Here is a 26,226-nt window from a genome sequence, read left to right on the forward strand (position 1 = left end):
TCCCATATGAGGGTCTGGTGGGGTTCAGATTCCACTCTGGGTCCTCTGGCACAAGTACCTATCTTGGCTCAGGCTCTCTCAGAGCTGGTGGGGCAGATGAGGTGGGGCACGACCCTGACAGCCAAGGTTACGCCGCACTTGACATCTACTCCTCTTGGTTCTCCTTCCTGCGTGAGAAGTGCCCCATGGCCACCATGCAGCACATTACGGTCATTGGGCATGGCGGACACATCTGATTACAGTCACCTGCTACCCAACCTGAAGGAGCAGAGTGGGTGGCTGGGACAGGGTTTGTGCAGGGGCAGCACCGGGTATGGTTCTGCACATTGACTGCTGGGCCGCCAGTCGTGTCCACTCTTGACACCAAGTGCACACAGGAGTTTTAAAAATCTGAATTTCTGTTGTCTGAGGCATCTGAATGCAAGTGTCCTGTTCCTGTTACATGGGTGTCCTCGTGGGTCACGCCTGTCTTTCCTGTCTCCTTCCTCGTAGAGCTTGCTTGCATACATCTTCGGGGTGTGCAGGGCCCAGCCGTGGAGGTGGAGACCAAAGTGGCAACAACAACCTTGGGTTTGGAAACGGAGGTTAAACTCTCAGTGCTTCAGACAGAGCTCCAGGAAGAAATCAATCTGTTAAAAATAGAAAACCGAAATTTACACGAGAAGCTGCAGCGGGAAATCCGCCTGAAAGAGGACTTGGAGAAAGTGAGTTGTGAGTCCTGATGGCGAGGCACGACTGCCACTTCCGCTGTGACCTTGTGGGAGCAGTGGCCTGGGCCAGAGGGTGGATAGGATGTCAGGCCGCACATGTGCACGGCCAGGAGTGGGTTTGCTGTGTCCCTCAGTGGGAGTGAGCCTGCTCCCCAGCTGAGTCCAGAGCTCAGGGGCTGAGGAAGCAGCTGGGTGTCGTCAGAGGACGCAGGAAGGGGCTTGAGCCACAATTAACTTTAAGCCTGTCCCCAGTGCCTCCAGTGGTCGTGTCCCGAACCCCCAGGCTCTTCTTGTCAGCTGTGCAGCTTGGCAACCACTTGTGGGACCCTGAGTGATGAGCTTGCTGCTACACCATTGTGCACGCTGCAAAACACATAAACATAGACTCGCTGAGTTATTGAAGGGCCTCATTATGCAGCAGCACAGTTTTATCACTTTGTAGGAATATTGTAATTAAGGTGACTAGGACTTTTAAGTCTTTTCCACATGTGGAAACTAGTAATAAAACGGCAGCCCTCAGTGTAACCTTGTCAATAACATCATGAAAAAAAAAATAACATCATGAAAAGGTAACGGACTACACACTCCAATTAAAAGGCAAAGTTTGTCAGAATGGGTTTTTAAAATACCCAACTATATGCTGACCATATGTATAATATAATAAATATGTGCTCTTTTCCTCCAACTAACATAACTGCTAAAACCATTGGCTAAGGGTCTTGTATGTTAATGAGAAGAATGATGGCTGGGGACCTCTGCATGGGTCATACTTCCTCTTTATTTTGTATATTAACTGTTTTTGGATTGGATCCTGGACCTTGTGGAGAGTCTGGATTCTGTTATATTCCTCTGAAGAGTAATGATTCTATGTTTCAGTAGGCAGTTAACCTGGCTAGATTCAGAGTCACACAATCCTTCTCTGGATTGAAGTGTACTGTTCAGTTCATTTAGTTTTTGCCAGCTTGCCCTTGGAGTCTGCCCACACACATGGGGATCAGGCATGAACCTGAATTTAGGGCTTGGATTATTCCACATTTTGCTCTCGGTCTCTGGCTCTGTCCTAATGCACTTTCCTCTCTCACTTTCCAGCCCCTCTGTTCAAATAAGTAAGATTATGAAATTCCTGTGAGCACAGCACATACAGTAAATCACCTAGTACCATTTCTTTTGGATGCTCTCTGGGCCTTCAGGTAGTTTCTTATATTTTATCCAGAGTTTATAGTTGTTATTTCTGGAAGTTGGGTCTCATTAGGATTTCTCAACCATCAATAGAAGCAGGCCCCCTAAACTTCATTTTTAAATAACTTTAAATAAGGAGTTGAAGTCAGTCTTAAATATCTGTTTTGATTTTGTTTACTTCTTTATTATGTTCAGTAGTTTGTTGACCTTTCTTAAAAACAAAACAAAACCAGGATATTTGCCTACCTTCAGCTTTCTGATTCATCCTCTATTTCACAAGTTACCTCTTTTAAAATGAAGTTTTAGCTCATCAGCCTCTTGCCCAGGATCCTGTATATCCTGGAATATAAATTGTGCAAGTCCAAAGACTTGAACTCCTGACACTGTTGCGCTCATCTCCTTCAGACTTTTAATCTCCTTGCTGGTGGTGCTTCAGCTCTGTCAGGGGTCCAGTTGGCCTTTTTATCAACAGCTGACCGTGATATGTCAGGTTTTTCCCTATTGCTGGTCTAGGCAACAGAGAAGGCCTTTAGCCCGTCTTTGGGTTCAGTTCAGTTAGTTTTTGTCCAGGCTTGCCAGCGCCAGACAGAGCTGTTGGTTCCATGTGGACATCTTTTACTTAAGCAAGTAGTTTAAGTTTGTTCCTTTTACATTTATTCTGTTCTCATCAACACACAAAGCAGTCCCATTGCTCTGCTCAGCACAATGCCTATATGTTGTGGAAGCTTCTCTGTCTTCAGAGATGGATTTGGATTTTTGCTGCCAATAATCTTTTCCTTTAACTTCTTTCCTCTTAAATAAAATTATCTATAGGGGAAACATAATTTAGTTGAAGATCATCAGGAAGAACTGAGGAAAGCTAAGGAGCAGATTCAACTAATGAAACAAGAACTCAAAGAAAGAAAAGCAGAGTGGAAAGATACAAGTGAAGCCCTAAGGAGGGAAGCTGAAGAGAAGTTAACCCTGATGCTCCTTGACCTGAGAGAACAGGCTGAATTGGAGAAACAGTCAATAATAAATGAGTTTGAACTTCGAGAAATTGAAATGAGGCAACTCCAGGATCAGCAGGCTGCCCAGATCCTGGACTTGGAGGGGTCCCTGAAGGAGCAGCAGGGCCGCCTGAGGCAACTGGAGCTTGGCCTTGCTGGGGAGGAGTCTCTGCAGAGCGACCAGGAGCCGAGCAGTGGACTGGCCCCAGTGGACCAGGACCAAGACCTGGAGCTTGCTCCCCTCCATCTGAAGAAGGACTGTGCCCTTCAGCTGATGCTGGCCCAGAACAGGTGGGTGACATTGTTGTAGCACTTCGTTAGTATGGCGCCATCTGCCAGGCTCCACGCGAGACCTAACCCAGGACACCTGGTAGAGGGTGGGAGGCAGATCTGGGAAGACGTTCTATGGGCTCTCAGTGATGTCCTGAGTCCTGGACACTTGGTCTTCATCCTAAAATGAGAACGGGACATTTGGCTATGTAAACAAGATGTGCTGACATGCCATTTTTGTTCCGTTTGCACATTTTAAAATTTCAGTAGCACAACTGTAGACCTCATTTATTATAAGGATATGTAGTTCATTCACATAAGTTTTCTGGTGTTTTTTTTTTTAAACATATTATATATATATATATATTTATATTTTTTTTTTTTTACTAAAATATATACATCTCTAGGTTTTAAATAGATTTAGAATGTGATTTGGTTTTTGACTCTGTTGGTGCCGACTCTTTCTGTAAACCTGGCCTGTCATGTCAGGTTTTTCGTGAGTTTTGGGGTCTGTGGACATGCTGTTGGTTCTGCTGCTTCTTGTGTGTCAGCTGCTCCCCAGCATCATGAGTGAGGTGCAAGAGCTTCTGCTCTGGGGTCTGAGAACTTGAGTTCAATCCCGATGCATCATGTGGACACGAAACCTGAGTGCTCTCAGGTAAAGGTTAAGTGGGGTAATCCATGGCAACGCCTTTTTCGAATCTGGTAGACAGCATGTAAAACTAGTCACAGCTCTTGTTGTTTTTGTGAACTCACCAAGCCGTGCCACTAGCATAACCTGGACCAGTAGAGGTTCCAGGCTCCTCCCTGTTCTTGGTGGGATTCTGGGTGCTTTAATAAGAAGACATCTTCCTGCTTCTGCTTTGCCAGCCAGCGCCTCCTGCAGCTCTCCTAATTCACATCCGTTAATTCACAACTGAAGAGGGTTTCTGAGGTCTTTTGAATGCTCTTTGTGGCCATGTGGGCTCCTATGAGTGGTCGTGCCCCCCCTTTCCTGTCGAAATCCTTCCCTTGTAACAGTCATGCCTGCTTTTCCGTGGTGTCTGTTGTGAGTGTACATGTGGCTTCTTGCTGTGGGTCCTGTAACCTCCACTTCAGCTGTGAGAGGGATGCCTGGGCTCTGGCCTCTAAGTCCTCTGGCTTCATATGGCCCCTTTACTCCACTTATTGCTGGTGGTGTGCTCTCAGGCCGTTGTGGCAGAGGAAGGAGTAAGGACAGTTAGACCCATGAATGACGACTTGTCAATTGAGGTGTTTCCTGTGGGAAATGTGAAGAGGTTGCTGCTTTTACAACTACATTTTTTGTCGTCTGTTCACTTTGCATGTCATCTCAGGTTTTTAGAACAACGTAAAGAAGTCACAGAGACATGCACTGCAGAACAAGATGCCCGCCTGCGGAAAGCCCAGGAGAAGCACGCCAGCGAGCTCCAGCTCCTGCAGGAGAGACACCAGCAGCACGTTCTCTCCCTGACAGCAGAACTCGAGGCCAAGCACCAGGCCAGTGTCGAGGAGCTAAAGGCTGTGTTCCAGAGAGAGCAGTGGGCTCTTTCAGAAGCTCGTGTGGCTGAACTGCAGACGAAACATGCTGCTGAAATCCATGCTCTGGAGACGAGACATTTGTCACAGCTGGATTCTGTGGAGTCACGTTACCTGTCTGAAATTCAGGCCCTCCGGGATGAGCACGGGCGCGCCCTAGAGCTGTTGCGAGGGAACCTTGAGGAACAACTGCAGAAAAAGGACTCTTCTCACCAAATGATTTTGACTCAGGAGTTAGAGAAACTTCAGCGGAAACATGATGAAGAGCTTGAGTCTGCAAAGGGCAGCTGGAGAGCTGAACTAAACACTGAACACACTGAGAGTTTGAGGGCCCTGGCTGCAGAGCTTCGGGGGGCTCACCAGGTGAGGACTGGGCCCCTTCCCTGTCTCAGGACAGGTGTCTTCCAGTGGCCTGTGTGATTCATTGCACTCTTGTGTGTCCATGAGTGTGCGCCTACACGAGTGTGTCAGTATCTGTGCAAGCCCGTGTCTGTGTGTCTCACTGTTCCTTTCAGCGGTGACTTTGGTTTCCTCATGAGGTAGGTCTAGAAGAGTGAGTTTTAAGGGTTTCTTTGATCACATGATCACAGACATTTGGGAAGGCTTGGGCTCTCCAACCCTAGGGAAGTGTGCATATGACCTCACCAGCTCAGAGTGCTCCTCGTGTCTGTGCTGGCTCTCTCTGTGGGCCTGGCATTCCAGAGCCTCAGCTTTGTTTTCCTCTTGTGCATATATACCCTTGGCTTTCCTTTGTGGTGCTTCATAAAATTAACCCTCTGTCATGTGTCAAGAGCAGTGACTTTAAGTTTGGTACGAAAGGGAATTTCTGGAGAAAGCCCAGGTGCCCTGGGCTGGCACCCACCTTTGTAACCTGCATCTGAGTGTCATGAATAGGACGTGTATTTGGCCTAAAACTATAGTCACAGTAAATGGGGCTGCACTGCCCAGTTTGTGGGCCAGCTGGGCCTGTCAGGCCTCCAGGGGCAGACTGCAGGGTGGGACGTGTGCCTTCAGTTCCATGGTGTGGGTACTGAGATAGGGTGGGTGGGGTGCAGTGTCCTGTGGACTCTCTTGGCAGGAGGAGCTGGCTGGAGCCCTGCTGAATCAGAGGCGCCTGCTGGAGGAGGAAAAGAGTGTGGCCCTGGACCGGGTGCATGCTGAGGTCCTCCTCCTGGAGCAGCAGCACCAGGCCGCCCTGCAGGAGCTTGGTGACATGCACGCAGCTGAGATGCAGAGGCAGCGGGCAGAGCAGCAGGCATTGCAGGAGAGGGCTATGCAGGTGAGCTGCTCCGAGTGTGCAGTGCGGCCCCTCCTTGGGTAGAGGAGGAATCCGGGATCTCCAGGGGGTGGACTCTGGCTCCACAGACTGCCAGGCCTCCTGGGGCTTCTCATTGGAATGCACACTGCTTGTAGATGGTACAGAGCATTGGTGAAGCCTGTGGGCTGCTTGCTGGGCGAGCCTTGGGCATGCGAAGAGGATCCAGGATCTATTAGGAGTCTGGCCACCAGCCCCTCAATAGTCTCTTCTCTGCAGAGTGGTCCCTGCCTTGTGTACCCCATAGCACACCTTAAAACTCCAGGGCCTGTGGCCGGACCAGGGGCATGGCTCCCCACAAACTCCGACCACATGTGCCCTCTGCCCCTGTCTCCTGTACTTCTGCTTGTTCTCATGGCCACATGCTACCTTGCTTTTCCTATGATATACCCTTACGTATGATTGGAGTCAGGCCCATGACTTGATTCGAACTCGTGTAGGTACTGGCATGTTCCTCCTGTGGTCTTCCCTCAGGCTTTACTGCAAACAGATATTACATAAAGCCTTGCTGGGCATTTCTTGGGATGCCAGGATCATCGTCCCCAAAATAGCTGGGACACACTGTTCTTCTGCGAATAGGTTTTATCTGGGCTACAAATATCTTGCACCTGTTGAAAAGCTGTGTCACTTATCAGAAGACTTAGTTAATGTGTTCGTGTGAGGTGATTGGATCACTTTCCAGGTTCCCTCCCTTTGGAGTGGGGTTGTGAGAAAAGTGCTCTGAACGTAAGCTTGGTTTCCTTTTCTTGGAGATGTGTCTCCATGAAGGGCCCTTCCTCGGGTGGTAACACCAAGCAGGGTCTGGAAAGAGAAGTAAACCATAGTGTGACCAGTACTGTTTGCTCAAGGCAATTTCATCTTTTCTTTGTAAAAAAAAATCTATTTATATGATAATTTTTGAAAATATTAAGAGAACCTGTGGTCAGTTTAGATACAGTTTGACTGTCTTTATTACGATGTTGATGTTCTTTGTGCAGTACTGTTTACTTTTTATCTTCTCCAGGCATATCTGTTGTTTAATATATTTTTTTAAATCCTCACCTGAGGATTTTTATTTATTGTTGATTTTAGAGAGAGAGGAAGGAGAAGGGAGAGAGAGAAACGTTCAGTTGCCTCCCATATGTGCCCCAACCGGCGATCAAACCCACGAACCTTCAGTGTCAGCACAACAATCTGGCCAACACTATTGTGTTTTCCTAGTGAGATACACACACACACACACACACACACACACACACATACATATACATATATGACATTTTCTCTATAATTCTGTGGATTTTTAGAAAAACTCAAGAACATATTTTTCTTATATTGGCCTTAACATTAAAACATGGCAAATTTAACAGAATTTTACCCAAGTCTGGAACTAGAAGTGATTGTCTATGAGTTAAACCTTCTTTGATTCTGTTCATTCATGCCAGGGGTGGCCTAAAGATGTGCACTCCCTGCTCAATGTCCAAAGCCCCGGTATGGGCCTTCGAGGTCGCACATTGAATGCTTTCTGCACCCTTTCCTGAGTGTACCTTGTCTACTCTCCTGCACGGGTTGGAAGGCCCCCTCTTCCCCACCCTCGGAACTGCCTCTCCTGGCTCCTACATGGCTCTCATGGATGTTCTCCAGAATGCTGCCACATCTGATCTTGGCCTCCTTCATGGTGCACTTGTGCAAGGTCCTGTGCCACTTGGGGGCACACTAGGCAGAACAGGCACACTGCTGCTCATACGTGGATAGTTGGCACGGGGCTTTGAGTTTGCTGCTCTTCTGCCTAGTTTGTGTGTCTTGTTAGACTTTGTGTATGTCTGTCATCTGCCTTAAAACCCTTCCTGAAACAAAGTGAAGGTTAAAAAATAAGTGATATGCTTAGCTTCCAACTGCTTTTAGGAATTGCAGTTCTGTGTTGCGGGTGAGACAAGGAAGGGGCTTGACATCCTTGACATCATTGGGGGCTGGTTCTTTGTTTTTTTGCCAACTTAATGTTAGTTGTTTAAAAAATTATTCTACATATATAACTTCATTCCTTCCTCTCTCCATTGTTGCTAAAGTTGTTGTGCAAAGTACATCTGTATACATTTTTATACTCATTGCTCTATGCAGTTGTTTTTAAAATCAGGAGAGCCCTGGCCAGTGTGCTCAGTGGCTAGAGCGTTGGTCCATGCACTGAAGGGTCACGGTTCAATCCCGGAGGGCACATACTTGGGTTACAGGTTCCGTCTCCAGCCCCAGTTGGGGTGCATGTGGGTGGCAACCAATCGATGTGTCTTACATCAGTGTTTCTCTTCCCCCCTCTCTTCCTCCCCTTCACTCTCTCCAAAAGTCAGTGGGAAAAATATCCTTTGGTTAAACTGAACAAAAATAAAGAAATCAGATAGGAGTAAAAAGAGTTAACAACAAAAACTACTTTTATTTTGTCTTTTATATTTATCTGAATAGTTACCTATACCAATGTTCTTTATTTCTTCACGTGGATTCAAGTTGCTGTCCAATGTCCTTTCATTTTAGTCTGAAGAACTCCCTTTAGTATTTCTTCAGAGCAGGCTCATTAGTGATGAATTCTCTTAGTTTGTATTTATCTGGGAATATCTTAATTTCTCATTCATTTTGGAAAGAGAGTTTCCAGGATTAGAATTCTTGGTTGACAAGAATTGAATGTGTCATCTCACTGCCTCTTGACCTCTGCTTTATGATGAGAATTCAGCTGGGTATTCATCTGCTGAGGGTCTCTTGTGTTGCATTGCTTCACATTGGTTGATTCTGGTATGTGCCCTGACGGCACTTTTTGTTTTTAATCATATCTTTGTACAGGGTGAATTCGAACATGGAAAGGAGGCTGCTTTGCATGAAAAAGAGGAGATGCACAGATTGGAGTGGGAGCGGGTGCAGTCTCTTCACCAGAAAGAGAAGGAGTCTCTGTCCCTGCAGCTTCAGGAGAAAAGCAACCAGGTTCTGCAGGTGTGTGGATAGTCTTTGCTGCTTAGTACTAGTCTGTGTGGTAAAATATGCATAACATGAAATTTCCCACTTTAACCATTTTTAAGTCATCACAATCACACTGTTGTGCAACCATCACCACCATCCATCTCTAAAACTTCTCCATCTTCCCAAAGTGAAACTCTGTCCCCATTAAACACTAATTCCCCACCTTCTCCCCCAGCCTCTGGCACTTACCATCTACTTTTCGTCTCCATGGTCTGACTGAGAAATCATGTAGTATTTGTCCTTTTGTGACTGGCTCATTTCACTGAGGATAATGTCCTCAGGGCCCATCCATGTTGTAGCAGGTGTCAGAATGTTCTTCCTTTTTTTAAAAAAAAATATTTTTATTGATTTCAGAGAGGAAGGGAGAGGGAGAGAAAGATGGAAACATTAGTGATGAGAGAGAATCATTGATTGGCTGCCTCCTGCACACCCACTACTGGGATTGAGCCCGTGACCCAGGCATGTGCCCTTGACTGGAATCAAACATGGGACCCTTTATTCTGTAGGCCAATACTCTATCCACTGAGCCAAACCAATTAGGGCAGAATGTTCTTCCTTTTTAAGGATGAATATTCCTTTGTATGCATGTTGATATAAGAACTTCTATCAAATTTGTAGAGAATTTTTATAAAAAATTTATTTGAGGCAAACTGACTACATGCCAGAAGCAAGATCTCAAATCCTCCAGAGAATCAACAGCAGTTCCTTTTATGCATTTGGAATTAAAGAGGGAATGTGAAGAAGATTACATGAAGGTGGGAAAAGACAAGGTGGGGATTAGATTATGGGATAGTTAACAAGATCATGTCTCCCTGGAGGGTGGGGGGCGGGATGTTAAAATAACAATTTAAATTTTAAAATTTAATAGAACTATTTCTTTTCTATTTTTTCTAGTCAGTTTTGTTAAGATGCTTATTTGCTCCTCTCTTCTTCTTGATTATATATTAGGATTTCCCCCCACTACTGTGTACTTTTGGCAGAGGGAGGGAGCAGGACAGGCTGAGGAGAGTCTGCTGTCCCACAGGCCCTGGCCACCAGTCATAGGTGTGGCCAACCCCGAAGATCATGGCTATGGGGCTCAATGCAGTGAGGCCCTAGGTGTCCACCATCCACTGACTGCCATCTACTCTCCATACTATAGAAGCTGAGGCCACAGTCTGGCCTTGAGTGGTCTGGACATGCTGTTGTGGAGCAAACGCGAGTGAATGATCACTTGGAGTCCAGACCAAATTAAAATTTAGGGAGCCTTTATTAGCTGGCCGGCGACTGCTCTGCCTTTCTCCACGCAGGGAGTCCAGACAGCAGCCCTGGCCCTTTGTGCAGGACCGCTTTTAAACCCATTTACCACATCTTGTTTTTGCAGAGTAAGTAATTTAAGACAAAACAGTTTTTCTTAAGTAATGTCAGGGTCATGTTATTGATGGCCATGTTATTTACAGGGTCATCCTGTTCTCAAGAAAGCTGACAGTGATCTATGAAAGAAGGCCTATGTGCTGGGAAGGGGCCATGAGACCATATCTCAAGGCCTGGCCTGGTGTCAGCACTGACAACTCTATCTGGGGCATAGTCCATGGCCTCTCTGGAATGGGAGTAGTCTTATTTTTTGAGGTGCAGCTGGGATTCAAGGCCAAGTCAACTAGGAGGAAGCATGCTCAAAAATCCCCACTCTCCAACAATGCAAGTCCATGTGCTGGCAGCTTTTGGTGTACACGGTTCATCTTCTGAATCTTTGTTCGTTTTGAGTCATTTTTTGCCATCTTGAAACTTAAAATTGTTTCATTTTCTTTAATTTTTAAAAAATATATATCTTATTGATTTTTTACAGAGAGGAAGGGAGAAGGATAGAGAGTTAGAAACATTGATGAGAGAGAAACATCAATCAGCTGCCTCCTGCACACCCACTACTGGGAATTGAGCCCATGACCCAGGCATGTGCCCTCGACCGAAATCGAACCTGGGACCCTTCAGTCCACAGGCCGATTACTCTATCCACTGAGCCAAACCGGTCAGGGCCATTTTCTTAAATTTTTCCGGCTACTACGTGACAGTCTGATGTAACCAGTGGTTTATGGAATTTCTGTTCCTTTCTAATTTCCCTCCAAGCACAACATTGAAACTGTGGTTTAGTTTGCTGTTTTTCCCTGTAGTAAATTGGTTTCAAAATCACACTCTTCTTTTTCCTGTGGCTTGTGCTTTCTTTTTGTATTTTCTAACATTACTTTATGGGTCCCATGCTTGTGTTCCCTTGTTCATTTTTTTTTTCACTCTACAAACCTGCTCTTGGATGAAGGGACAGTGTGGCGCTTGTTCCTGCACTGCTTCTCCATCTGCTGGTGGCTCCTCCTGGTTCACCTTGGCTGAGGCCATGGGCACGTCAGACTGTTGGTCCCTTGCAGCCATGGATGTCCAGTTGTCTTCCAGAGAGGTGGGACTGGGGTGCTGGTGGCCCCACTGGGCACGTGTGTGGTCTGTTGTGTCCTCTGTTCTTTCATCCTCTGGGAGGACACCCATATTCTCATTGGTAAACTGGACTGAAACTGAGAAGTCCCCACTGTTGGCAATGAGCTCAGGGGAGAGGGTTCAGGTGCTCAGGTTGCTCTGTTGCTGGAAGACACTAGTCACTTCTCTAAGCTGCTCAGTTGGCCCAGGAGCTCATGGTAGCTGGTGCCACCCACCCACCCAGCTCATTGAGACTCTGCGATCATTGACTTTTGTTTTTAGAGAGAAATTTGTAAGAGGGATGTTCACTTGCCTGGCAACTGACTTTTATTCTGAATTGATCCCTCCCTCCCCCTCTGAACTGACAGGCTGAGAGGGTTATATGTTTCATTTTTATAGGCAGAGTAATGGAGCAAAGGCCTTATTAATAATTTTCACCTTTAATCACTACCTTTCACCTTTGTTCATCTTTTGCCACATTAAGTAGGATGATAAAAGTTATGGTGAAAGTACCTTACAGAAGTTTATTTTATTGTTTTTTAAATAGGTTTTTTATTAATTTCAGAGAGAGGAAAGGAGAGGGAGAAAGGGATAGAAACATCTATACTAATAAAAGGGTAATATGCTAATTAGACCAGGAGACCTTCTGGGAGACCTTCCAGATGTCCTTCCAGACAAAGCCATTGGGCGGGGCCGAGGCAGAGGCTGTTAGGGGCGATCAGGCCAGGAGGGGAGGTCAATTGGGGGCAAGCAGGCTGGTGGGAGGGGCAGTTGGGGGCAAGCAGGACGACAGAGGAGGGAAGTTGGGGGTGAGCAGGCTGGTGGTGGGGGCAGTTCGGGGCATTCAGGCTGGCGGAGGGGCAGTTGGGTGCTAGCAGGCTGGTGCGGGGGGGGCAGTTGGGAGCTATCAGGCCGGCAAGGGGGAGCAATTGGGGACAAGAAGGCCGGCAGGCAGAGTGGTTAGGGGTGATCAGGCAGGTAGGCAGGTGAGCAGTTAGGAGCCAGCAGTCCCAGATTGTGAGAGGGATATTCGACTGCCGGTTTAGGCCCGATCCTGCCTAAACGGGCAATCGGACATCCCCCGAGGGGTCCCAGATTGGAGAGGGTACAGGCTGGGCTGAGGGACAGCGCTCCCCCCCCCGCCCCCCCCCCCCCCCGCATGAATTTCGTGCACCGGGCCACTAGTCAATGATAAGAGAATAATCATTGATCGGCTGCCTTCTGCACACCCCGCCTCCCCCCCCCCCCCCCGCCCACTGGGGATTGAGCCCACAACACAGGGATTGCCCTGACCGGGAATCGAACTGTGACCTCCTGGTTCATAGGTCGATGCTCAACCACTGAGCCACTTTGTCCAGGATAGAAGTTTTATTTTTAACCAAATTGTTTTAACTAAAGCTTTAACAATTTTTTCTGAACAGCTAAAAGACCAAATTTTATCATTAAATCGTGAGATAGAAGAGCACCGTTCAGAACTGGAGACACTACAGCAAAGGCGGGACAGGGAGAACCAGGAAGGCACGAACCTCATCTCAATGCTCAAGTCTGATGTGGATCTTTCTCACAGTGAAAGGTCAGTCTCCTCTGTCGCTGCTGCCTGAGCACGATGATGTCTGGGGAAAAGGGGCCCTCATGTTGCATGATTCTTATCATTTAAAACTATTTTAAACATTGAGAAAAGTACTGAGTAATGTCCAGACACCTGCATATCCACCATTTCGCTTTGCTAAAAGTCACATTTGCCAAATTACAGAATTTGATGTTATAATGCAGGCACCATTAGTAATCTGCCCCTTTATCCTGTTTGCTTGGGGGTTTCATTTTAGAAAAAGGTTTTCACTCTGACGCCACACAGATTTTTTTCCCCTGTATATAGGTCTGGAGTGCATCTTGAACTGTTCAATTCTTCTTTTATTTGCATCTGATGTCAGGAAATTTGTTTTTGTCTGTCCGATTAGTTCCTCAGCATCCCTGTGAGCAGGCCTTTCTCTGGGCCGCTCCATTTGTGTTGTGCCCACCAGCGTGTCTCTGCCTAGGGTCCTGTGCTGACCTCAAGGGTCAAGAGAGACCAGAGGGGGTGGGCAGGCGAGGGGAACAGGCTGATGATTTACAAATAATGAACTCTGATTGGGCAACAACTTGTTTTGAGTTCCTTCTGTTTGACCTAACTGGTGAAATTTGTGTTCATGAGCTCATCTGCAAAGCTTTTAAAAAGATTTTCAGCTGTTTCAAATGGGACTTAGCTGTATGTGTATAAAAAGATCACATCAGGTGGATGAGAGATGATTTATCCCTTGTTTGCTTAATAAGTTGTAAAATGAAGGCTTTGAAAAGCAGGCTATAGTCTAACCATGGTGCTATTTCAGGCTGGCTTGTTAAACACAGGTCTAAGCCTAGTATATCAATAAAGCAAATACTTAATTGTTTCATTTCCTTAAAAAATTTTAATAACACTGATCAGCTTGCACCTTTACCAGAGCATTTTAAGCTATGTAAATGTGGAATCCTGATAATAAAATACAATTGTATGCGGGCTGTACATTGAATGAATGAATATAAATGAATGAATGAGTGAATGAATGAATGAGACCAGGTGGGGCAGGCAGGCCTGGCTTATTCCTGAGCTCAATGTGCGGGATCCATGACTTTCTTACTGCACGGGGTCCCGAGCCAGGTCTCCTTTCATTCTTTTGAAAACTTTGTAATTCTCTGTGAAGACGTGCATGCTTCTCTAGCACTTGTTTGTAGCTGCGGTTGTGGTTTGATGCAGACTCCTCACTTGCCCTCCCTGACCCATCATCTCTGTGATCATCCTCTCTCCTCCTGTACACTAAACCTAGGGCTTTTGCACATGCTCTGCTCATCCTCCCTGTGTTTTTGGTAGCCACCTGCAGGGGCCTGGGCAGCAGCCAGGGAGCTGTCAGGCCCCCCACTGCCCTCCAGGTTTTTGTGCTTCATGCAGTCAGCCCACAGTCTCCCCTTCTCTCCTTGCACTTCCTGCTTGTGTCCCTCATTGGGAATGTTAGCTCTGCAAGGTGTTGCTGTTTGTCTGTTTTGCTCAGTGGTGTCTCTCCCTGTGCTGGAAGTAGCACCTGTGTGGGTCCATTGGTAGGGAGTGTGTGCGTGAACAGGTTGGGTTGGGCAAGCCCGTGTCCTGCCCACTTTGGCTGCATGTGGTTTGTCTGGCTTGCGTACAAGCTGTATCAGTTTGCCCATAGCAACATCCTAGGCAGGGTCATGTGATAAAGGATCCCCTGCTGGAAGGGTATAGCTTAGAGACAGGGTGCAGCTGAGTCCTGGTCCTGTGAAGAACAAACCACACTAACCTCCGCAGTCTGTGCAGCCCCAGGGAGAGTTACGGGAGAACCTCCGTGCCTTTGGGCTGTGGGTCAGGTGTGATCACCTGTCTCAAGAAGGGCAGCTCCCTGAGGGTCAGAGAGGCTGTGCCATGGGGATGGGTGAGGTTTGTGCGTTCCTCTCTGAGGGGAGAGCAGCTGCAGGGATGGTTCTTGCCCTTTGCTGGTTGGCTGGAAGCTGATTCTAGAGAAACATGCTTGAATAAACAATAATGGCATCTTTTACAAATGAAGAGCAGCAGCAACAAGGTTTGCTCTGCTCCTGTCGCAGAGCCACTCTGCTGGGGTCCAGGCTGAAGGCCGCGCCCGCGCCCGCTGTGCTTCCCTTCCCAGGATTGCTCTCCAGGATGCCCTTCGGAGGCTGCTGGGCCTATTTGGAGAGACAGTGAAAGCTGCCGTCTCCCTGAAGAGCCGGATCAGTGAGCGCGTGGGGCTCTGCCTGGAGGATGAGAGTCCACCCGATGCGAGGCTGGAGGGCCAGGTCCCATATGTAGGTGAGCGCTGGACGGGCCATATGCAGCCCCCAGGCTCAGGGCTCCAAGTGCCCCTGGGCTGTATCCCTTCTCCTGTTGGCACTGGCAAACCCACTCCTTATTAAGATGGGGTGCTGTCCCTAGTGACATGGGCATGCTTGTCCCTGATGCCTAGGTGCAGGCTTTTGTGTTTTCTTACTTTGTAGTGCCAGCACTGGATGAGACGTGGCCTGCGTTTGATGTGGCCCTGCCGGAGCTGGATAGAACTTTGACTGAATGCACTGAGGTATCTTCCATGGCTGAGATCAGCAGCCACATCTGTGAAAGCTTTTTCCTGAGCCCGGAAAGTACATTGGAGTGTGAGCAGCCCGTCAGGAGCATCTACCGGAGCCTTGGCCTGGCAGTGGATGGCCTCCTGGAGATGGTTCTGGACTCCTCTAGGCAGGTGAGGCTTGGCCCACTTAGCACCAGACTCGCCACCCATTCTTTGCTCTGTGGCTCCATTCTGGCCCCTGTGCTGATGCTCTGCCTCAGAGAAGGGCTGTGGGTGAATGAATAAGTAGGTTGGATAGATTGATAAACCTTCTTCACTGGGCATTTCTTATTCTCACCAGCCCTGCAGGGTGGGGATGGACGCTTTGATTCTCCAGGTGAATGCGGTCTCTAGTCTTCTCCAGCACCTGATGTTTGGGGACTGAAACTGTTGATTCTGGTGCTCACACTCCCTCCCTCCCCCCAGGTCAATACCAGCTATGTTTTTCTCCTAGGGTCCGCTTGAGGAGTCTTTTCTGATCCAAAATTCTTGAGATAGTGGACTTGCTGTGAATGAAAAATAAAACCTCAGCATCTTTAGATGACGTAATTTAGCCCACTTGTACTTTTCTTTATGTACTCCCCTTCAGCTGCTGCCCTTCCCACCTCCCACAGGAACTCTAATTTCACATTCAGATATTTATATTCAAAGATTATCACTGAAAAAGGGAATTATTTTTGTTAACCCTTTTAGAACATTTTAGACAATTAGGAAAGACATTAAATAGGAATAATTGAAAGCAGTAAAGAGATTCTTTTTTCCAAAGTTTGCCCAGTTAAAAAGTAAGTGCTCTAGCTCTGGCCAGAATGGCCCAGTTGGTTGGGCGTCTTTCTGTGCACCAAAAAGTTGCCAGTTTGATTCTCGGTCAGGGCACATGCCCAGGTTGCGGACTTGATCCCCAGTAGGGGCTTTGCAGGAGGCAGCCGATAGATAGCTCGCTCTCACATTAATGTTTCTCTCTCCCTCTCCCTTGCTTGCCTTTCTAAAAGATAATAAGCAATCTTTTTTTTTTGTTAATTTCTTTTTTTATTGTTTAAAGTATTACATATGTCTCCTTTTTCCCCGATCGACCCCTCCCCGGCCACTCCCACCCCCCAGGACAAGCCCCCATTGCCCCAGGGTCCACGTCCATTGGTTATGCTAATATGCATGCATACAAGTCCTTTGGTTGATCTTTTATGTCTCTCCCCTCTTCCCCCCCATAAGCACTCTTATGGGGAGCTTTACTGTTCACATTGCAGAAATACTTGAGTAATTTTCCCTCCTCAGGGCATGTGGGCAGAGCAACAGTGTTGAGACCTGAGGTGTCTCTTTCTCATCCTCCTAGCTACCTTCCCTCCCCCCCTCACCTCTAGTCTTCTCTCAAAACCTAGACAGGTTTGGGCAGCAGCAAACAAGTCATCAGGTGCTTTTGATTGTACCCCACCTCCTTGCCAATGTCATTCCACAGAAACAGATGCCATCCTGTGAGCATCTGGCATCTGCAGGTGTCACCCAGCTATGGCCCCAGCCTGGTGTCCAACTAGGTGCCCTTGTCTGATGTGGGCCCACACTTGCTCCTCCTGTGTTCTGCGCCCTAGAAATTTACCCCAGTGAGTGTGTTCCACAGGGAGTACGGCCATCCCCACAGCAGGGAGAACATGGGTTGTGTGGGAGAGAAAGCAGAGCAGGTTTTAGGGAAGGGGTTAGTGGAGGAGAGTCTTGTGGGAGGTGGGAAGGGCAGTGGCTGAAGGGTAGTGAGGGGCCCGTTTGGGCCAGCGTCAGTGGTGGGGCTGCCCAGGGCTGATTGGCTTGGGCAAGTGTCTCAAGAGGACAGAAACTATGGGAGGTGGCCCATGGCAGGGCATGAAAAGAGGTGGCCTTGGGGGCTGTTTTCTAGATAAAACCAGTAGATTTACTTAGCAGCTGAGTTGCATCAAGTACATGGGAGGCCCAGGCTAGGTTCTGAGGAATCAGACAGGATAGCTGGGAGTAGTTGTTCTGAATTCAGAGATTAATCAGGGCTACTCAGCCTGTAGATGGCCTGGGAGCCTCAGAATGGACATGCTGCCAGGGAAGCAGGGGAGGCAAGGAAGATTGGGGTCCAGGACTGAGTCGGGAAGTGGGGGCATCCAAGGAAGCCAGGGGGAGGGGCCTTGTGGTGACTAGTCAGGGAGGTGGAGACTATCAGGCTTCCTGCCCAGTGTGGTGACTGGCCCCATAAGCCTGCTTTTCCCACCCCTGAGACCTTTCCCATCTCCTTTTCCAACTGTGGAGCTGGTGGCTCATTCCTTCCCAGGTGCCAGGTTCTCGGTAGTCGGCTTCCTGTCATGTGTCCTTAATGTTGCCTTGCAGAGACATCTGTATCCATGGTTCTTTGTGTGTGTGTGTTTTTTTTTTTAAATGTATTTTTATTGATTTCAGAGAGGAAGGAAAGGGAAAGAGAGATTGCAACATCAATGATGAGAGAGAATCAATGATCGGCTGCCTCCTGCACACCCCCTACTGGGGATTGAGCCCGCAACCTGGGCATATGTGCCTTTGACTGGAATTGAACCTGGGACCCTTTGGTCCGCAGGTTAGCGCTCTATCCACTGAGCCAAACTGGCTAGGACTCCATGGTTCTTAAGTGCATGTTTGTGTGGTGCTGTGTGTGCAGAACTGTTCATTGTTGAAAGTTGTTTAATGAGCAACTTTAGTAATTAATTAATCATAACAGCAAGCATGGAAACTTGTTATGGAATAGTGATAATTTCATCAGAATTCTAAGCAAGTAGAATTGTAATTGGGATTAATGTAAGCTTTTATTGTTCTTGATATGTAGTTCCAATTTTTCAAATTTTCAGCTGGAGGAAGCACGTCAAATTCATGCTCGTTTTGAAAAAGAATTTAGCTCTAAAAATGAGGAGACAGCTCAGGTTGTTAGAAAACACCAAGAGTTACTGGAACGCCTGGAGGAGGAGAACTCAGCCAAGACTCGGCTGACACTGGAGCTGCACAAGGCAGAAGGTGAGCAGCCAGTGGGCTGGCAAGGATGGGCTGGAACCCAGGCATCGCGTTGCTAAGGGCAAGTATTAGCACAGAATATTTTAAAGCAAATGTAAAAGTAAAATAAAGCAGTCAGTTTTGAGGCATTGCTGACTTTTCTCAGTGGAATGAATCACCTTTGAAGAACTACATGTAGTAGCTTTGGGGATCACGGTTGCAACAGACAGGCTCATGGGGTGATCCTGTCCCTTGGCACTTACCTCCTGTTTAGGGTACAATGTCAGAGTGTTGTGGCAAGATGGGAACTTTTGTCTTCCCATCACAGGCTGTGGGCAGTGAGTGCCCCAAGAGATCACCCCTGAGACCCTGGTGCCTGGTGCTCATGGTGGCCAGAGCAACAGTGTGGGCAGGTGATCTCAGAGATCACCCCTGAGACCCTGGTGTCTGGTGCTCACTGGTGCTCTCCTTGTGTTCTGGGTACTTGGCACCAGGGTGTGCGTGTGTGTAGGTGGGTGCTCACAGGTGTGTTGCCTTGTCTGGCAATTCCCACACCTGCTTGGGGCTGGGGTCAGCCCTGTGTCATCCATACAGTGATGGGCAACCTTTTGAGCTCGGTGTTTCAAACTTCGCCAAAAAACTGAGCATAACTCGGGTAGTGTGTCCCTTTGAGGAAAAAACATTATTTCGCGATATTTATAGCTTAAATAACATACATGTTTCATCCTCGGCATGCGGCCGCCTCAGTGGCCGCGTGTCATCAGAAATGGCACTGACACGCGTGTCAGAGGTTCGCCATCACTGAGATGCTAAGACCTGGACACAGGTGTGACCACATAGCTCATGTTGGTGCATGGCAGCCCTTATCTTTGTGGCTGCTCTATTCGCTTCTTCAGGGGGCCTCAGCAGCAGTGTCTCTCCTGTCTTCCCAGGCATCATTGAGGGATTCAAAGTGGAGAAGGCCAACTTGCAGGAGGCACTAGTCCAGAAGGAGACGTCTGAGCAGGGCCTCGTGGCTGAGCTGGAGAGCCTGAATCAGCAGCTTCAGCGGGTGACTCGGCAGCAGGCAGAGCTGAAGGAGGAGAACGCTGTCCTGTGTCACCAAAAGGAGGTGGCGGCCACAGAAGCGGAAGAGAGAGAGGCTGGTAAGGAAGGCTGTCTACAGGGCTGGAGGGCAGAGCATGGGTAGCCGCACAGCCGGCTTTTCTGGAAGCGAAGTTTGCCATTTCTAGAGGGTGGAGAGGGAAGACGGCAGCACTTTTCAGAGGGAGCCTTGGAGTATGTGGCTTTGAGAGGGGTGTGAGGTTAGATTAGCGTCCACCTATCATCCTGGTTCTCATGTCTCCGTGAGGTCAGAGTAAACTCTGGCAATTAGGTCACGGAAAATGTTGGCAACTTGTTTGAGATAAACAGCCAAGACCATGAAAAAATGAAGGTGATGTAAAAATTGTATTTAAAATAAAAAAGTTATTGATGTAAATCTTAACTACGAAAGAACTTTAATGAAAGATATTTCAGACTTTAAAATATTTAAAAACAGTCAAAACGTAAAAAGTGTAAAATGTTGAGTTTGCAGGTAGCCATGTCCTCAGTAGTAGATTTGTAACAATCCTGTGTGAGTTCAGCTTTCCCAGAGCTGTTCCCTGTGCTGACTTCAGGACCCTGTCTGTCCCTGTGCCTGCCTGCTCCCCGATGAGGTTGTGTGGCTGCTGGCTGAGTCAGGGTGGGCGGAGCTCCCTGCCTCTCGGTGTCCACAAGGTCTCTACCTTCACCCTGGTTGCAGCTCCACGCCTGTGCTCTGAGCCTCGGTCATTGGTAGGCCACTTACCTGTACAGAAACTTTTCTTCCCTAAATTTTTTTTTTTAACTTTTCTCAATAAATAACCAGCTTTTGGTTTTGCTCACCATTTCCATTTTTCTTGTCTTCTCTGTAACTGAGTGCGCCCTCATCTCTGCTGTTCGTTGCCTTCTTAGTTCTGTGAGCCCTGTCAATGGGTACTCGGCTCATGCTGACCTGTGGCTCTAGGGCAGGGGTGTGGAACGTCCCACCTGCCGGCCATATAAGGCCCAAGAATTTATTTGGTCTGGCCCTGCCAAGGCATTAGTGGTGAGTTAATTAAATTTTTGACCAAATATAGCAGGCTAATTTTTAAGTTGATAATTTTATATGGCCCTCTAGTGATGTTATAAATATCCAAATGGTCCTCAGCAGAAAAAAGGTGACCCTCCCCTGCTCTAGGGAGTCATTCAGGTCTCACAGGTCTGCCATTTCTTTCAGCAAATAGTGATTTTTAGGCTGTTCTTGGTTCCCATTCATGAGCAAAACTTTAAACTGTGTTTCCAGACCTCATCTTCTTGCTCAGCTTTCTTTTGTGTGTGTGCACGCTTTTTGTCCCTTTTTCATTTTAGATGAAAGTTTTGGTATTAAAAAATTAGTCTAGCTTTCTCCTTTCCCCCCTTATATGTCAGTTTCTACCCCTTTATATTCACTTTTTTCTTATACTTGTCTCATGTTAATGACTTTGTAAAAAGTTCAGCTGTGGGCATCTCTTTTACTCTGTTTAGCCAGGTTTTATTCCTGTGCCCATGGCTGTTAGGGTCTGTTGCCTTTTTTTCTGTTTTCCACACTTCCTGTGGGTGCTGTCACCTTCTCCCTCCCCCACCCTCAACCCCCCACCCCATACACACACACAGACCTTCTGCTGACTAATGCTATGTGTCCAGGGCTCCTTCTGCCTCAGGGTCCTTCGTTCCCCAACATTGAAACCTGTCTTGTCTCAACCATTTCCGCTCTGGCCCCAGCCATGCCACGCCACTGTCAGGCAAGGCTTTTGCCCACATTTGTGTGTATGTTTGTGCACACGAGAGCACATGAGCTCTGTGTTCTGTGTCATGTGCAAATTGCCATCTGATAGCAGTAAGTTGTGGGTTATTTTCTCCTCAACTCAGTGGTTTCAAAGGAAAACCTTGAGTACCTGAGTTTTACCTTATTTTATCGTCATCCTTAAGTGAAGATGTAGCTGGAAAGATAATAATTCTAGATTTGATTTATTTTCCTTTAAAATGTGAGGCTATAACCCAACCTTTCTTTACATCTAGTATTTCTACTGAGATGTTTTTATCTTGTTTATTTGCAGGTAGTTTTTAGAAATATCTCTTTGCTTTGATGTTCTTACATGTCACTAGGGCGGGTGTTTCACATCTTTCCTGTTCTGTCTCACATTTTTTTTTAAATCTGGGGATTTGTCACTCATTGTTTCTTCAGACTTTTTTTTTCTTCTGTTCTCATCCTCTTCTGTCCCTCTGGAGCTCCTCATAGGGCGTACTTTGCAGTGGGACAGACCTTCCTTGTGCAGGGACCCATTATGTCTCAGCCTGCAAGTCCGTGTGATGGCCCATCTCCTCCCAGGGGTGACTGGTCCCACACTCTGTCCATTCAGACTCATGGTTACCCCGTGAGCACTGGTACTTCCAATCCGTTCTCCTCCTCCTACAGGTTCAGACCTAAGAGTTAGGACCTTGTGGGATATACAGATGCGGGACCATCTCAGGGGCCACACAGCCCTAGGCTGTCTTGGCTGGCCAAACCCAAGTGGCTCTGGCTCAGGTTGGCCTGGACCCGGCTGCCCCTGGTTCAGCCCTTCTGTGGCATCATCTCTGCCCACACCTGGCTTGGCTCCTCCCTGGCTCTTCCCAAGGCTGTGCCCCATCTTTCAAAGAGGCCTGTCCCACCTGTGCGCCCGCAGTGCCTCTGGAGAAGAGGGAGCTGGGCCAGGGAGGGACAGCTTATGGAACTTTCTCCGGGGCCCAGACCAGTCTCTCCTTTGCTTTGTTTTGTTACCAGGAAATTCTTGTACTTTATTTGGGATCGTCTGGGTTTGCTTTCATTTTCACATTGTTAATCCCGCTTAATTTCTCACTTGATCTCTGTCCCTTCCCCTCACTCTGCTACACAGTTGTGCGATCCCAGCTAGGGATTTGGCATGTCAAACCAAAAGTGCTGGCCATCCTGTGTGAGCTGTTTGACATGCTTGTCACCTGTTAAAGAGTTTTGGGAGGTCCCGGCATATCATGGGGAAATTCAGCTCTGTCTCTTCTGTTTGTCTCCTTTAAAAGCCTTTGGGATCCAGAACCTGCTCTGACACCTGAGCAAACAGTCCTGTCTCAGTCCATTCAGCTGCTGTGACAAAACAGACGGGTTGCTCGTAAACAACAGATATTTATTGTCACAGTCCTGGAGGCTAGAAGTACAAGGTCAGGGTGTTGGCACGATTGCCTTCTGGTAAGGGGCCTTTCTGGGTCACAGACAGCATCTTCCCACTGTGTCCTCACATGCCAAAGGGCAGGGTGCTTTGGGGATTTTTTTAGAAAGGCTCTACCTCCCAAGGGCCCTGCCTCCTGATGCCATCACATTGGGGGTCAGGGTTCAACATAGGGTTTTTGGAGACAGACATTTAGACCCCTAAGCAGTGGTGGTTTGGAAGTGCACAAGGTTTAGAGGTTGTCCAGGGCCAAAGACATTTCTTGCTATTGTCACTGTCCTCTTTCTTGTTTCTAATGGTCACATTCTTGGTCGCACATTCTCCTGTTTCATCTCTGAAAGTGCTATGTGTTCATTTGTAGGTGTTCCTGTTACTATAGCGCACAAGGACTCAGGTTTGTGAAAACAAACAAGTGATTTATGTGCCATATGCTGTGTTTGCACCAGACTTTGCAAATGTTTGACTGGAGAGCAAAAAAATATTCCAGAGCTTTTGTGGCATACTATTAAATAAAACGATAACTTTCGTCTTCAATATCATATGTATAAATGGCATGCCTTCCTCCGGTGATGCCTACAGCAGTAACTGAGCTACAGTGTGCTGTTGTGCAGGGCGAGGAGCCATGCTGTCCTAGGTTGGGGGAGGGGTGGGTCCAGTGGAGCTCCTTTGCTCTCTGCCTTGGCAGCCACGCAGATGCCTTCCCCTCGGTCCCACTTGCATGTAGGCCGTGTGTGCTGGCAGCCAGTGTCTTTTCTGCAGCACAGAGCCCTGACGGTAGTGTCTGGGTGGATGGTCAGGCATCACTGATTGTCACAGCAGTGACATGTGAGCCTCGTTTTGTGTCTCTAAGGGCTGTGAATGACGTTGACCTAACTGCATGTTTAAGGCTAATTTACTGTAATTGCAAACTTACTAGCATGAAAATTTACTGAGACTGTTGTTAGTGGTGATGGTAGTTTGTCATAAATAATTGACAGATTTTTATAAACCAGAATAATTAGACTTTGAAAACTGGTGAAATATAAATAATATTTAATATTTCAGTTTTGGGTTAGTCTAAACACTTAGGGTTCCACAGAGGCAAGCCTCCTTTTAGATGCTTGATTTATAGCTCCCACTTGAATTGCAGCCTTGGCCGTCGCACCCTGAATTTATTTATTTAATTTTATATTTTTAAAAAATCTTCACCTGAGGATATTTTTTCCTTTTTTTTTTTTTTAAGCGAGAGTGGAAGGGAGGGAGAGGGAAAGAGAGAGAAACATCGACATGAGAGAGACACATCAATTGGGTGCCTCCTGCTTACAGCCTGACTGGAGCCAGGGACCAAGCCTGCAACAAGGTATGTGCCCTTCCCTGGGAATTGAGCCCATGACCTTTTGGTCTGCAGGCTGACCACTAAACCAAACCAGCCTGGGCCACACCCTGAATTTATTTATTTATTTTTAAATATCTTTATTGATTTCAGAGAGGAAGGGAGAGGGAAAGAGAGATAGAAACATCAATGATGAGAGAGAATCATTGATTGGCTGCCTCCTGCATGTCTCCTACTGGGGATCAAGCCCACAACCCAGGCATGTTTCCTGACCAGGAATTGAACCATGACCACCTGGTTCATAGGTCGACACTCAATTCTGAGCCACGCTGGCCAGGCCTCAGACAGGACTTCTAAGTTACGTTTTATTTTTCCTTAGTGGGGATTATATGTGAAGGTGTAATTCCTAGAAAGTTACCTGATACTGTCATTTGGGAACACCAAGATGGATTCTTCTCAGGCTTTCTTGGAAATTTTTTGCTTGAGGCAGTTTTCATGTAAAGATTGCAATATTAAAATTTTATTTATTTATTTATTTTTGCAAATGTGCTTGAGTTTATTTTCGGTGGGTATTTGGCTACATTGCGGCTATGTTAGGACTTGAGCTCGGTGTCTGACAGAACACAGGCCCATGCTGGTTTGCAGATACACGTTCCCTCATTTAGAGGTGGCTGTGCGGCAGGAGAGGGAACGAAAGTTAGATCCGTGCTGTATCTGTGGGGAGTCTGGAAGCCTTGGGGACCTTGTGCTCCAGTCCCTGGCTAGGACTGGGTCTCGAGCTGCCAGGGAGCCTGGCCATGGTGTCATGTGGGGCTTGTGCTGTGCGGCGTCACTATTAGTAAGCACATGTTGGTGTTTTTGGTTCAGCACAAGGACCATGCCCCGTGCTGTAGGGCTCCCCTTCTGTTCTCTGCCACTGTAGCTCTTCGGAGGGAAGTGGAAGCTGCCACCACAGAGCGGTTGGAGACCAGGCAGCAATGTGAGAAAGACCGGGCGACTCTGCTTGCCCAGGTGAAGCTCCTAGAGGCCGAGCTGGAAGAGCAGCTCTCCCGCCATCAAGCATGCGCCTCACAGGCCGAGGAGCTCAGCGCCCTGCGGCAGCAGATGGCGTCCCTGGACAAGCACTTGCGCAGCCAGCGGCAGTTCATGGATGTAAGAGCGCTATAAATTCTCTTTGCCTCCTTGAAAGTCACCTTTCCAAGCCTGGCCCTTCTCAGGTCATTAAGCTTCTATGGCCCGATGAGAAGATTAATGTATAGTAGACCTTCACGTGTCCTTGTCTCTTGGTAGATAGTTCAGACGTTGTCAACGTTTGATATGTGATTCTGAGGGAACACCCTGAGGTCTTGTGGCCACGCTCCTTTCAGTGGCTTGGGCAGGAGTCGCCTGCAGTGAGTTATAGGCTCTGTGTGCCTGAAGCCAGCTTGGACCTGTGCTATTGGCCCTTTCTGACATTTCTCCCTTTCAACGTTTCAGAGGCCTCTCCGTCATCCCCTGGGAAGGCCCTCCTCCCCCTTTAGCTCTCCTTCCCAATGTCCACTCAAGGGGCCTATTGTACTGGGCAGTGGCCACGTGTATGAAATGACTGTAGTGTCAGACCTGGAGCCTTCTCTGTCCATCTCCTACCTTTCAGTAGTTCCCTTCAGGGGAAAGTGGGTGCGACTGGGAAGTGACATCACAGTAAGCAACCCCCACAATCTGCCTCTCGTAACAGGAGCAGGCCGTGGAGAGGGAGCATGAGCGGGAGGAGTTCCAGCAGGAGATCCAGCGGCTGGAGGAGCAGCTTCACCGGGCAGCCCAGCCGCAGGCCCGGGGCCCCCGCGACAGGGATGTAAGTCAGTCTGCCACGGGCTACAGGCGTGTTTGGGGGAGCGATTCGTTACAGTGTTTTTAAACTTTATCTTTAAAAATATTTTTGCCTTCCATGTACACGGCAATGACAGCAGGCACAGCTGGATGAGGAGGTATGTGTCCTCTGTCGGTGCCCTGTCCACCTGCATGGCTAGTGCATGTGACATATGGGCAGTGCACCTGCTTCTGTGTCTTGCTGCTTTTTCTCGCATCCTTCTGCTTAGTCTGGAACTGTCTGCTTCCTCTTGTCCGGGGTGGCTGTAGTCAATTTGTTTATT

General features: G+C 47.8%; 1 protein-coding gene across 1 annotated transcript in view; it reads left to right on the forward strand.

Moving 5' to 3' along the window:
* PCNT (pericentrin) overlaps positions 1–26,226 on the forward strand; it is a 91,301-nt gene that overhangs the window by 27,518 nt on the left and 37,557 nt on the right. The window contains exons 13-24 of the mRNA XM_054713631.1: positions 493–704; positions 2,703–3,169; positions 4,483–5,047; positions 8,805–8,951; positions 12,839–12,990; positions 15,107–15,267; positions 15,453–15,691; positions 18,385–18,547; positions 19,456–19,668; positions 25,020–25,249; positions 25,812–25,928; positions 26,041–26,061. Coding sequence (XP_054569606.1) covers positions 493–704; positions 2,703–3,169; positions 4,483–5,047; positions 8,805–8,951; positions 12,839–12,990; positions 15,107–15,267; positions 15,453–15,691; positions 18,385–18,547; positions 19,456–19,668; positions 25,020–25,249; positions 25,812–25,928; positions 26,041–26,061 — 2,687 coding nt within the window. The remainder of the gene's footprint in view (positions 1–492; positions 705–2,702; positions 3,170–4,482; positions 5,048–8,804; positions 8,952–12,838; positions 12,991–15,106; positions 15,268–15,452; positions 15,692–18,384; positions 18,548–19,455; positions 19,669–25,019; positions 25,250–25,811; positions 25,929–26,040; positions 26,062–26,226) is intronic.

This window comes from Eptesicus fuscus, chromosome 3, assembly GCF_027574615.1.
Source record: "Eptesicus fuscus isolate TK198812 chromosome 3, DD_ASM_mEF_20220401, whole genome shotgun sequence".
NCBI lineage: Eukaryota > Metazoa > Chordata > Mammalia > Chiroptera > Vespertilionidae > Eptesicus > Eptesicus fuscus.